Source organism: Megascapheus bottae, chromosome 17, assembly GCF_031878675.1.
Source record: "Megascapheus bottae isolate mThoBot1 chromosome 17, mThoBot2.hap1, whole genome shotgun sequence".
In the NCBI taxonomy this organism is placed as follows: Eukaryota; Metazoa; Chordata; class Mammalia; order Rodentia; family Geomyidae; genus Megascapheus; species Megascapheus bottae.
The window spans coordinates 8052501-8066973 of NC_143525.1; the positions used below are offsets into that span (position 1 = coordinate 8052501).

Sequence of the window (14473 nt, forward strand, 5' to 3'; positions counted from 1 at the left end):
AGACATAAAGGAAGTAATAGAGCTCTAGCCATAAGTAAAAAAAATCAAGTGAAATTCCTTGAGTTCAAGCCTTCTGGCACACACACACACACACACACACACACACACACACACACAGGCACATACAATAAAACATTCATACCTGTGCAACCAAGCTCATTCTTGGGTCTTGCACTTTTTTCACTGTAAATCATGCAAAATTATGGACAGAATTTTGTGAGCATTGTGAATGATAAGGAAGGAAGTTATACATTTCAGGAAGCCAGAGCTGATTAAATCCTACCCTCACTGGCTACATCCCCAGAAAAGATCCAGAGATGTCATATGCAGAGGATAAAACAAACCAAAAGAGAGCATGCTCGTGGGCCTGCTCACCAATCCTTTTACACTAGTGTTATATGGGTTAGGAGACCACTATCCTGTCTTTTGTTTTTTTTTTGTTTTGTTTTTTTTTGCCAGTCCTGGGCTTGAGCTCAGGGCTTGAGCACTGTCCTTGGACTTTCTCAAGGCTGGAGCTCTACCACTTGAGCCTCAGCACCACTTCTGGCTTTTTGCTATGTATGTGGGGTACCGAGGAATCGAACCCAGGTCTTCATGCGTGATAGGCAAGCACTTTAACCACTAGGCCAAACTCCCGGCCCCCCACTATCCTGTCTTTAAATGAGAGCTATGGAAGAGAACAGTGGGAGACAAACCATCTTTGGGGAAGAACTGATTTGAAGTGCCTGTGAGATGCATAAACATTTTTTTAATCTGGGATTGAAAATCTTACAGGTGTAGCTTCTTATGAAGGGAAACCATCCATGAGATGTGGGTATGATATGGGTTTCCGGTTTCAGGGTTGAGGGGTAAGCAAGGGGTTGCATTTCCTAATGAACTAATATAACCCAGATGATGAGACTCCAGAAATGATCATGACAAATTTTTGTTCCTTTTAGGAAAAAAACTTGGATACACCTTCAACAATCGCAACCTTCACAATGTGTCTTTGGGACAAGGACAGGAGGTGGTGGCTGAGTCTGCCCTGGCCCTAGCTTCAAAGAAAGGTCACTGGGTTATTTTACAGGTATGGCTCCTACTGGAGAATCCATTCCTCTAATGACCTGATTTTTAATGTGACTCAATGTCTTGTATTTACCTTTCACCACCAAGCTCGCTGTCTTTAAATACATATCCTCAACAAAAACCTACCCGGTGGAAGAATCAATAAGGAAATTAAAGAAAGAATAAAAAGGATCAGCCATTCTGATCCCATCTTGTTCATTCTCCCAAGACGACCATTTATCTCTTGATGATCCCATGCTATACCTCACTTCTCCATCTTATTACTCAGTTTTCCTGTTATTTATTGGAGACCAGTCCCGAGGGGTCTGCAATTTCTCCAGGCTCCTTTTTCAGAAGCAATGAAAATTTAACAAGAGCTAAGAATCTACTCCCTTCACCTGTTGGAGGTGCTGTGTCTCAGATTCATTTGCCAAGAACCCTCCACTCAAGCGCTTTCCTGGAGCACTCACCATGGACCTGGCTTCCCAAAACCTGACCATGACACTAGGGCTCAGGCCCCTTATTAGCTGTAGTAACTTTGGGGCCCTAGCCATGGTAGATTCATCTCCAAATACCCAATGGGGAAACATCAACAATCCCTGAATGCCCTTCTATCCTCAAGCCCAAGAGTCTTCCCCACAGCCTTGTTCTGCCTCGTGGCACCCACTGAAGTTGTTGAAGCCATAGCGGAGACAACTACCAGCATTCTGGCTGTCCAGTACCCTGGTTTTCCAAGTACCCTCCTAAATGTTCTGTTCCAAAAACATGATTAGAAATGCACTCTAACAAATTTCCCCTCTTATCCCCCGCTATTAACTCTCCCATAGCACTTTACCCTATACAAAGCCCTTTGGAAAATCCACTCACTGCCTTTGCTTATTTGCAGCCAACGCTGAAATGGCAAACTTCATGGTTATTTCTCTTTCTAGAGGAGAGTAAACAGTACTCAGAGAGCCAATTACTGTACTCTTAGAACTGTGTTCAGTGCCAATCTCTGTGTTTAAGGCTCAGCAAGCCTACTTCCTCAAACACTGATTGGGGAACCTATTGAAACCTGCTACAATGGAGCCAGGTGACTATCATCAGTAATATGAACAGTGCATCCTGCAAAGTGATGCCAAGAAATAAGTACTGGTTTTGATAGAAAGACAGACAGAGAGCAATCAGCTTTGCAGAGAAGAGAGCAGCTCAAAGACCAGACAGAGAAGCTTGAGTAGGGAGCCTTTGTGGGTCTTCCAGCAGCAATGACTCCATATGTTTTGTGAAGACAAGTTTAGTGACAACAAACAAGCATGGTTTCCTGAGGAAAGGTAGCTAGGAGTTGAAATTAGTACATTCGAGTTTTAGCACAGATACAGATCGCAGAAGGAGTGCAATAGAATGTGCTGATTCAGAGATTCTAAAGGGTAGAGCTCCAACTCTGGGCCTGGACACTGTTCCTGAATAGCTCAAGATTAGTGTTCTACCACTTTGAGCCTCAACACCACCTCTGGTTTTCTGGTGGTTAGTTGGAGATAAGAATGTCACAATGTTTCCTGCCGGGGTTAGCTTCAAACCACTAACCTCAGATCCTAGCCTCCTGAGTAACTAGGATTGTAGCTATGAGCACTGATACCCAGTGAGCTAAGATTCTTAACTGGCTCTCAAAATAGTGTACCATATTGTGTGTTTGTGTGTGTGTGTGTGCATGCGTGCATGCATGTGTGTGTGTGTGAGTGTGTTTGTTTGTCTGTTCCAGTCCTGGGCCTTGAACTTAGATCCTGAGTTCTGTCCCAGCATTTTTTCAAGTGGCACTCTACCACTTGAGCTAGAGCTGTACTTCTGGCTCTTTTGGTGGTGGCTAATTAGCAGTAAGAGTCTCAGAGGCTTTTCTACCTGAGCTGGCTTTGAACTTTGACCCTACGATCTCAGCTTCCTGGGGAGCTAGGATTACAGGCATGAGCCACCAGTACCCAGCCATGCATCCTTTTTAATTCACAAGTTCAAATAATCCAGGTGTCAGGTAGTATGGAGTGAGATCTTACCTAATCTCTGGTTGCACTCTCTGTGTGGAGCCTGTACCTGCAGCGTGGCAGTGCTGGGAACCTGTTCAGAACACAGACAGTCTATCTCCCCTCCAGAGCTTCTCAGTCAGAGGTCCCAGGTTGAGCCCAGCCATCTGTGCACTAGTATGCACTCCAGGCCATTCTCAAACATAGGCATGGAGGCTCTGGGTTCGATCCCTAGCTAAATAAATAAATACTGCATACTTCAAAATTACTGAGGTGGTAAAGTCTACATCACGTTTATTTTTAATTTTTTAAATTCTTTTTCATTATCTTTAAGCAGTTGTATAAAGGAGATGCCATTTAACAAAGCAGTTTATAAATATAATACATCTTGATCAATGCCACTCCTTTCAACATTCTCACATATCCCTCACCTACCTGCCCCTTCACTCTAATTAATTTTGTAGGATATACACTGGATTCTTGTCAATGTTTGTCACAATCTTTAATATATATATATATTATATTGCTTATTGCTAATTAGCCACCACCAAAAGAACCAGCATATATATATATGTATATATATATATATGTACGTGTATATATATATCTATATAGAGATATAGAGATATCTTTGAAGACAGAGGCCTGGTCTCCATTCTAGCTGCCTTCCTCATCCATTTGCTGCTAGCACAGCTAAGCAGGTACCTGCACTGAGCAAGTTCTTTCTTCCTTACCAGAACATCCACCTGGTGGCCAAGTGGCTCAGCACCCTGGAGAGAAAGCTGGAGGAACACAGCCAGGACAGCCACCCAGAGTTCCGAGTCTTCATCAGCGCGGAGCCTGCACCCTCCCTGGAGGGCCACATCATTCCCCAGGGAATCCTGGAGAACTCCATTAAGATCACCAATGAGCCTCCCACAGGCATGCTTGCCAACCTGCACAAGGCCCTGGACAACTTCACTCAGGTACTGCCTGGAAGGGAGCAAGACAGCTTAACTGGAAATGGGAGGGAGTGAGGAACATACACCTAAGGTATAGGAAGGGCTATGAATCTGTGTCAGTGTGGGAGAAATGTGTACATTGTACAATCGACCCCCATCCAGTGCCCAATCAGTGCAACCCAGTTGCCAGGAAGAAAGAAAAACAGAAGGGGTCAAGTGGAAAGACTTTCTCCTACAAGTCCACAATTCATTCTATTCCAAGATGGAAAGCCGTGCTGCCAGAAGGTTAATCCACAAGACTGGCTAAACATCCTAATCCTAAGCAAGGAGGTGCTGTGCTCATTCAGACCATAGCATTTGCCACTGCATGACCCTGAGAATGAGAGCTGGCAGTAGGCTGGTTCAAGTCATGTATGTGTTGCCTTCCAAATCTGAAGCCCTGAGTTCAAACTCCAGTATTGCCCCACCTCCTGAACATAGAATTCTAATGACCACAGGTGAAGTGATGAGAATCAGAAACCGCTTGAGTGACTTAGAGTGCAATCTGTAAACCAGCAGCATCAGACCACCTGGGAACATATTAGAAATGTCACTTCTCAGGTCCTGTCCATGGCCTACTGAACCAGAATAGGGAGTTGCCCAAGAAGCTGTATTTTTAACAAGCCTTCCTGACCACACTTAACACAATGAGTTTTGAGAACATTGTGGCCCAGAATGTCTCAGGAGTCAAATATGGTGATATACCCCTCTGATCCCAGCTATATGAGAGGTAGTCATGGTTCATAACTGACTCCAGGTTAAAAAATAACTACTAAGATCCTATCTCAAAGCACCAAGCCATAGTACTCTGGGCATTCACACATGGTGAGCCTGAAGGAGGATACTTTTAAGAGAGGAACAGAAAGGCACTATGACTAAGTGTGGCTGAGCATACAAAATTGTATTTATTAAAGTGGACTTTCTTTCCTTTTTTGTTCTGTATGGGACTTCATTTGTCTTTGGGAGGGTAAAGAGGGGCACAGAAATGGAGGGACAAAGAGTTAACAAATGCAACAGTGGACATTGTGTTGAAAATGAGCTACACAGCTTGTGGGTGGGGATGGGAGGGAAAAGCTGGGAGAGAGCAAGGGAAGTGGCGACATTGTCCCAAAAGAAATGTAATCTTTATCTGCCTTATGTAACTGTAACCCCTCTGTATATGACCTTACAATAACAAAAAAATGTTAAACCAAGCCATTCATGACAGCATGCTCCTGTAATCCTAGCTTCTTGGGAGGCATAAGAAGGAGGTAACAAGATCACCCTCTGAGGTTCCTCCATCTTCTGGAAAGAACCGGTCTTGTAGCTTCTCCCTTGGGAAGCTCCACCTTCCTGGGAAGGGACATTGACCAGAGAGGCTGGGAGGCAAGGGCTCATCTTATAGTCCCTCTACTCACTGAACTTTGTTCTAGTCTAAAGAGAACCTTCTAGAAGCTGTTGGGGTGGTTTTCCTTTCTGATATCATTGTATTAACGCACCAGTGAATCTCTGGTTTCACGGGAGCCAGAGTCAATCGTGCAGCTCCAGATGGATTATCCAGGGACTTGAGATGGCCCATTCTGAAAGACAAGGGCCACTTGGAAAGACAGCATTCCCACTAGCATAACCCCACATGATATTCTGGCCCTACAGGGCCAGATTTAGCTTAAAAATTTGGTGGAGATCCTGAGTCTCAAAAGATTTTGGTGATTTCGTGATTTAAGCATTGTATAGTCCAGCTTGGAGAGGGACTTTCCCACAAAATTCCTGAGAAGCCAAATTTTCCCAATCTCCCCCTCTTCAGTCCCCACTTCCAACCCAACTCACCAGGGACATACAGTGCAGAGACCTTAACAGGTGATTAGAAATATTTTAGCTTGAGAAGAATCTTGTCCATTGCACTACGAAACAGAAAGTGGGCATCTAGAGATGCCTGCCTTTCTTATTTCCCAAATAGACTTTGACACATCTCCAGAGTTCTTTGTACCACAGTACAGGAGTGAAATCTCATCTAAGAAAGGGAACAGACAGGGTGATTTTGATCAAAGTACGTTATATGCACCTATGGCAATGTCACAGTGAACCATCCTTTATGATTAACTTATGTTAACTCAAAATTTAACATTTTTAGCTTCTATTTATATTCTACTTTAGGGAAACACAGACACCTAAGATTTAACCCTGGAGCCTTCTTTGCAAAAGCTACCTCTAGTTCCAATGCCCTTAAAGGGAATTACAGCCAGGCACTAGATGCTCATGCCAACAATCCTAGCTAGTAAGGAGGCAGAGATTTAAGAATGCTGCTTCCATCCTGGTGGACACTTTGATTAAAGACATGTATCTCCAATTATTTAGCAAAAAGCAAGGACTGAAGGTATGGCTGAAGTGATAGCGTACCAGCTAAGCAAGCAAACAAGCAGAGCAAGTAAGGCCCTGAGTTGCAAACCCTAGTATCACAAAAGGTAAAATAACATAGCAGGCAAATCAAATAAGGGACTGGAGCAAGGCAAAGGCATTATGGTTTGCTAGCTCTGTTGAAGTCTATAGTAGTAAAACGCATGCCCAGCTTCCCTACTTTGGGGGTCGTGGGGAAGGGAAGCAAGATCATCACAGGCTACACATCCTAATAAATAAGACGAGCATCTCCAGCCACACTGACTTCACTGATCCTTAGTTTTTCTCCCATAAATCTAATGTCCAGTCATAATTGCTTGCTGGGGAATAGACTTCAACAGACTCCATCTCTTGGCTCATTGCCATGTAGAACCACTTTAAGCCAGTCATTCACACACACACACACACACACACACACACACACACACACACACACACACATGCATTTTCATTTTTTACCGAAGTCTACATTGCTGTATGGGTGGGAGGCAGAAATGTGTAGCATTCATCTTCCTCCCGCAGACCTACTTTTAACCATTTAAAGGGCAAACTGTAGCACTAATCTGTTGATTCTTGCTTCCCTGCTAGCTGTGCTGTCTGAAGAGGATGATTTTATTCTGACTCTCACGTAACTGTGTCACAGTCTGTACGCTTGGCATGTCTTTGTAAGATTTCATGTATCTGTGCTAAAAGACATTTTACTACAGATATTTCAAATGCTTGAGAAAGTACAGACGAAGCATCCTGCATGTCTGTCCAGAACAGCTCTATCTAGAAAGCCTTTCTTAAATCCGTACTGTACCTCCTCTGACCTTCCATGCCTGTACTTTTGGGAGCAAGTATAATGCCCAAACTAAAACCCACAGAGACCCCACAGACTCAGAGAAGTCGAAATTGTGTCGTGACTTCTCCATGGAAACGTCAGACCTACCAGAATCTTGCTCCTGCTCCTGTGAACAAAGTCTAAGATCAGTTCCTAGAAGAAACACAAAACCACTGAACCCAATCCAATTAGTGGGAGCTTGGAAAGTGCCTTTCTGGGCTCCAGCCACCACATCTCCCTCCATCTTCAAGTGAAGTTTCTCATTCATAGGAAACTGTTAGTTTATTTTATTTTTTATTTTAACTTTTTGTCATTACTGGGACTTGAGCTTAGGGCCTCACCTTCTCACTTGGCTTTTCCAAGTGGCAGGCTGATGCTTTACCATTGGAGCCACACTTCTACATTCTCTTTGCTGGTTTATTAGAGGCAAGAATTTTACAGCCTTTTCTTCCCTGTCTGGCTTCAAACTATGATCCTCAGATCTCAGCCTCCTGAGTAACTAGGTGTGAGTCACTAAGGCCTGGACAAGAATTGTTTATAACCCCAAAGAACCCCAGGGGTTCCTGTCCTACATCCCTTCAAACTTCAGATGCTGCCTCTATTGTCTCTACCATACCTTCCGCCCCAAAGTCCACCAGGCACAAATCCACTGCCTGCCTCAGAACCATGGCCTGCTTCCTTTCTTCATCTGTCACATCTTTTGCCCCTTCTTCAGGCACGCCCTCTTTCCCCTGACCCATGATCTCTCCAGGGATCCTTCATTCCTATGGACAGGAATTACACCGAGTAGAACTCCATGATGGGCAGATGAGGTATAGTGGGTAGGGAAGTGTTTAGAGCTGATGTTGTGAGAGAACCCAGCTACTCCCACAGTACCATGCCATCCGTAGAACAAACCAGACCTTCCTGAAGTTGGCTCCCCTGTTTCTTTTAGCAGTGCTATACTAAAACCCAACCCCTCTGCAAGTCTGGTGCCACCCACAACCATCTGGTCATAGACCAAATCCTGATAGAGGAAGGCATTTGGCAGCTGTGTCCAGCCCAATGATAGGCCCACCCTGGCCCCCTCTAGGGAAGGGAAACTTCCTGTGGACACACTGCAAGCCGTGCTTTCTTTCCAGGACACGTTGGAGATGTGTTCCCGGGAGACAGAGTTCAAGAGCATCCTCTTTGCTCTCTGTTACTTTCACGCGGTGGTAGCAGAAAGACGCAAGTTCGGTCCCCAGGGATGGAATCGGTCCTACCCCTTTAACACTGGCGACCTCACCATTTCCGTGAATGTGCTCTACAACTTCCTAGAGGCCAACACAAAGGTAAAGGGAAACTGTCCCTGGTTTCAGTTCCAGGGCAGGGCAGGAGGCTCTAGCAGATGTCTGTGCTACTCAAGAAGGCTGAGTGATGACCACAGGACCAGCCCCAGGCTTAGGGGTTCTACTATGAGGTTAGGGGTGAAGGTACGCAGGATACCAGACAGTGCCAGGCAATCTTGGAGGAGATACCCCCATCCACCCATATAGCCCCATGCCTGCCTGCACAAGATGGGCAAGAAGAGACCCCCACGGGCGGCAGATTTCAGTTTCCACTTTAACTAGCCAAGGATTCAGAACTTGTCCAGAAGCATGTGATTAAAAAGCTAGTTTTCCACAAATTAAAGAGAGAAAAAAACTCATCCTCTTCTCTTTGGGCAAACTCCATCTCAGAAAACATGCTAACCACCAAGACTCCTCCGGTTAAGGATCTATCCTCTCCATCAAAGCTAATTTCCGTCATGTGGGACCACTGACATTTCCCAATAGGAAAAAGTAAAGCAGCCTCAGAACCCTGAGAAATCTTTCCTACACCCACCTATGGGTTCTATGCAGGCCCACCCTCCCCCCATAATATCAGCCTTTCAATTGGCTACCTACCTACCTTCATTTTCACCCCATTGGTCATGTAAGCTGTATTTCACTGATTCTGAACATGTAATGGACAATTAATTGACCCTGTTATTAAGGGCCCTGCATTAGCAATTCCAGGAAGAGTCTGACTCCATTGTCATTGTTAATAACTAGAAAAGAGATGAGGTTGCCATCTTGCCTCTCCTCACCCTTTGATACAATTCTGCAAGCATTCAGTGAGCTTCCCAAACACACCTCCTGCTGCTGGGGTGTGAAGATAAGCAAGACATGGTTCTTCATCTTCAGCTTCATCACATCCTGTGGCCAGCCCCAAGTCCTGGCAGGAGATTTTTTTCCCTTTCCTCTTCCTTTGCCCCTTTTTCTCAGGTACCATTCGATGACTTGCGCTACTTGTTTGGTGAGATTATGTATGGAGGCCATATTACAGATGATTGGGACAGGAGACTCTGCAGAACCTATCTGCAGGAATTCATCAAGCCAGAAATGTTAGAGGGTGATCTGGCCCTGGCTCCTGGGTTTCCACTCCCGGGAAACATGGACTACTGTGGTTATCATCAGGTGAGGCTTTGCTCTGGGTTCACAGAGCCCCTCCCCCTCACATCTCCCCCTCACATGCTGGGCTCAGGCAGTGGGCTTCAGGCAGGAACCATGGAAGAATGGACCAAGAAACCAAGCTGACATCAACCTTAGTTCTCTGCCTTGAGTGAGCTGGCTTTGTTCAACCTTAGAAGTACATGATTTCTAACTTTGAATGAATAAAATTAATGAAGTTAATATAATTGAGCCTTTAGAGCTCTTCTTATTCTGGATATTTGATTTGATCATTCCACTTTTTATTTCTGCATTTTATTTCTGCAGTGAATACCGGGACAATTATTTGCTTGTTTTTATTCAGCTCATTTACAAATCCATTATTAAATAGGGTAAAATTTCAAGTACGAACTTACAGAGCATAGGTAGTTTGTCAGTGTTCCTAAATATCTTCAGGGAGAGGATCTAGTGATGAGATTTCTCACCTTTTCTAGTTCCTAGATTCTGCTCCATTCCTGGTTCCCATTGATTGCTATGGACACAAGTCTAAGAAAATAATTTTCATGATGATTTTCCTATTCTTTTAAAATTTCACAACCTAGTACTAAAGCTATTTTTAAAGCATTCAGCTTTGATCATTAATCTGTCATGGAAAATATACTGAGAGATTGTTTCTTTTGAAGGAAATAAAACCATTTCTTTTCTATTTACTTTTGAACATACCTTAAAAGTTTGAACTAAAACTCACCAAACCTTAGGGAAAATTTACAGAAGATTGGAGTTATAGAAATGCAAGGGCAGGGATGAGACTAAATGAAATGAACTCTAAGTTAGGGAAACAAATTATCTTTGTTATTGTTGTTGTTCTTAATGTACTATATGAAGTTATTTCTTTTCTCTTTCTTTCCCCTTATGGTTAACCACATGTGGTTACTGTATCTGAATTTGTGACCTGGTATATTGTATATACACTTATTTGTTTATGTGAAATAGGGAAGGGAATAGGGAACACAAGATGATTGGGAGGGGTGGGAAAAGGGGAACAAAAACATGAAAAGAGGTATCAAGGTTTGAGGAGTAATGTACCTATTACCTAATGAATGTAACTGTAACTCCTCTATACATTATCCCAAATACAAGAAAGAAAGAAAGAAAGAAAGAAAGAAAGAAAGAAAGAAAGAAAGAAAGAAAGAAAGAAAGAAAGACAGACAGACAAGGGCAGGTGAGAATCAGAAGCCAGACCAGAGGTAGATCTGTTAGTTCTAGAAAACAAGTCTAGCCAAGAAGCTGACCATGTCGAGCCTGGGCTGCGAGTTGGTACGCAGTGCCCCCTGCAGGGAGGCCACGGAGACATATCTTCCGTGATTCTCTAAGCAATCTTGTCCTTGATTTCAGTACATTGATGCAGAGCTGCCTCCAGAGTCGCCCTACCTCTATGGCCTCCACCCAAACGCCGAGATTCGCTTCCTGACCCAGAGCTCTGCAAAACTCTTCCGCACCGTGCTGGAGCTGCAGCCTCGGGACAGCCAGACTGGGGACGGAGCCAGTGCTACAAGAGAAGAAAAGGTGTTCTGTGGTGTGGGGGCTGCCTGGGATTAGCCACAGGGAAGGGGGCATTAGAGGGAAGGTAGCTGCAGGCCTTGTGGGGGCCCAGGGCCACACGTGGGCATGAGACACCAAAGTGAGACATCTTCATAAACTTTTTCCCTAAAAGGTAACTTAATAAAACCTTCAAGGGAGATAAATCCCCCACCACACTGAACTAACTTGGTCCTTTCATCCAAGCTCCTGTTAGGTTTACATGGTTAAGGTTTCTAGGTAAGGGTTCAAAAGTTTGAGTGATTAGGCTGTTGGGATCGAGGTTTAAGAAAGCCAAGAGTTGATCCCTTAGAATGGTCTCAGGAGTTCTCTGATTTTAATATGCCTAAGAAAGAGCTAGAGAGCTTGAAATTCTGCTTCTGAGAGTCAGGGTAGGTGGTAAAGTGCTTTTTTAGCCCCCAGCACTGGGAGAGAGAAAGGGAGGAAAGGAGGATTCTGATTCTGACTCTGAGATCTGTGCCCCGTGCTAGCTTTGGCCAAATGAAGCTCGGGAACAGTGCCCAGACCCTAAATTCAATCCCCAGGACTGACAAAGGGGGAAAAAAAGCTTGAACTGTATATGTCATAGACCTATGATTGTTCCGGCAGCTTCACTGCGTAGGTGTATGCTGCACACAGGATATGAGCTGTGACATTTGTCACACCTGATGGGTGTGCAACAACCATCATGCAGGTTATGGGATGCATTTCCAACTGTATGGCATCCCAGCACTAAGTTGTGGAAATGTCTGACATATCTCTCACGTTCTCCTGAGATCTGCTCCCACCCATCCACCCAGGAGCTCAGGAAGGAGGAGCTGGAGCGCCAGCCAGAGAGCTTCAGTGGCTGTTAGGTAGAAGGCATCTTTAATCTTGCCACTCCGCAAACACTCAAAATCTCTGCCCTCAATCGTCTCCCACAGCTGCCTCTCCAAGGAGGTTGGCCAGCTGCCACTGCCATCCACCAAGGAAAAGGACAGACAGGTCAAGGTGGGGGAGTTGAGGAGGAGGTGATGGTACCTACCAGTCTTCACACCACATGTGCGGTCTGCTTCAGGGACCTCAGATTTATTTGGTGAACTGAGTCATTGCCCCTCATGTACAGAGGAATCTAATGAGCAAGACAGTACTTGAATCTTGTAAAGAAATAGTGCAGGGAAGATGGCATCAACACTTCCGAGAGCTACAGGCTGGAAGTTCCATCGCAAGGTATAGATTGGTTCTGTTTCTGCTGAAGATTCTCTTCCTTGCTTGTAAATGGCCTTGCCTCTTTCTGTGTCTCCAACGTAGCCTTAACTGTTGAGTCCCTGTTCTGTCTCTGTCTCTGTCTCTCTCTCTCTCTGTCTCTCTGTCTCTCTCTCTCTCTCTCTCTCTCTCTCTCTCTCTCTCTCTCTCTCTCTCTCTCTGTCTCGCTTCACATTTCTTCTTTTCTTTATTTTTAGTTGTGTGTGTGTGTGTGTGTGTGTGCACGCACACGCGCGCACACAGGTGTATGTGCTAGTGCTGGGACTTGAACTCAGAAACAGGGCACCCTTTCTTAGCTTTTTCTACTTAAAGCTATTGGTCCACTAGAGGAAGCTTTACTTCTAGCTTTTTTCTGGTTAATTGGAGATAAAAGTCTCACACACTTTTCCACCTGGACTGACTTTGAACCACAGTCTACAGATCTCAGCTTCCTGAGTGGCAGGATTACAGGCATGAACCACCAGCATCCAATTATAAGTATCACTATATATTGTTGGAGGCTTGAACTCAGGGCCTGGCAATATCCCTGAGGTGTTTTGTTTTGTTTTGTTTTGCTTTGCTTAAGGCTTGTGCCACTTGAGCCACAGCTCCACTTCTGTGTGTGTGTGTGTGTGTGTGTGTGTGTGTGTGTGTGTGTGTGTGTGTGTGTGTGTGTAGATAAAGGTCTCATGAACTTTACTGCTGGAACTGACTTTGAACCACAATTCTCAGATCTCAGTCTCGGCTTCCTGAGTAGCTAAGATTACAGTCCTAAGCCATTGGTCCCCCCTTGTTGAATTCCATTTGCTAAGAATTTATTAAGATCTTTTTCCCCATAAACTGAATATAAACACTCCTGACTGAAATCTCAGTATTTGAAACTAGCTGTTTATTTACATTTTGGTGCTGGTGCTATAGGAGTTTGAACTCAAGGCGAAATTTTCTGTTCTTGTAGGACAACAGTGACCTGGATGAGAGAGTCTATAGTTACAGCCTTGTTTTAATTTTGTCTCCTCTTCAAAGGCCCTCCCTGCTTCCAAACTCAGTCATATTCTGGGAACTGGGAAGTGGGGTGTCTGTGTACAAATGTGGAGAGGGCACTGGAAGCCAGCGGATGCAACCCTGGGGTACTAGCCTGCTCTATTCCCACGTGATGAAGCAGTCTGTTCCCATTTAAGTCCCTTCACTGCTGGATTTCTTTGGTTCAGAACAAACCAACTAGACCTGAGAAAAGTAAAGCAGGTTCTTCACTCCTTTGATCAGAGTTTATTTCTGACAGCTCAAATACTTAAATCGCACACACACACAACACACACACACACACACACACACACACACACACACACACACGACAAGTCAAAAGCTTGGAAGACAGCAAGGGTGAATGCTTTTTATGAACTAACAAAGAGGAAGGCATTTTTAAACCTTAAAAAAATCTGTAAAGGAAAAGATTGGTTAAGATGATGGCTTAAAAATGTCTTCAAAGTGAAAACTGCCACCAACAAACTCAAACTCAAGCTACACGAACCATTTTGCTGCATACATATGGTGGAGTGGGCACATCTTATTAAAATACAGAGTTTTTCTGAATGGAAAAAGAGGCTAAGAAGAGGATGGAAAATATGAGCACTAGGGATATTCACATAATAAATACAAATGACCAGTAAAAAAAATAGTAAAAATATCCTCAGTGCCATTCACACTTTAAGAAAGCTAAATAAAATTCCATTTTCCAGGTAATGGCGAGGATTTAAAAATATGATGAACATAAAGTAGACACTCTCACTTTGATTGATAAGTTTAATTTATAGAAGAATTTGACAATAGCTACAAAAAATTCACGCATCACTGATTTCTGAAAACGTAGCCGGTGAAAATGCTCAAAAGTGCACAAATCATAGGGTATCTGCATATAACTTATCGAAGAATTGGATTGTAGCAGTAGAGATGGTAAACAGACTGAATATCAACAGGAGAAAATAAATTCGGGTGTCAAAATGATGAACTAATACTCTTTAAGAGAGTCAG

General features: G+C 44.0%; 1 protein-coding gene across 1 annotated transcript in view; it reads left to right on the forward strand.

Annotated features, from left to right (window-relative positions):
- The window catches only part of Dnah9 (dynein axonemal heavy chain 9), a 306051-nt gene that overhangs the window by 276254 nt on the left and 15324 nt on the right, over positions 1-14473 (forward strand). The window contains exons 62-66 of the mRNA XM_090349542.1: positions 939-1066; positions 3773-4000; positions 8333-8524; positions 9479-9670; positions 11039-11209. Of these exons, the coding sequence (XP_090205668.1) occupies positions 939-1066; positions 3773-4000; positions 8333-8524; positions 9479-9670; positions 11039-11209 (911 nt within the window). The remainder of the gene's footprint in view (positions 1-938; positions 1067-3772; positions 4001-8332; positions 8525-9478; positions 9671-11038; positions 11210-14473) is intronic.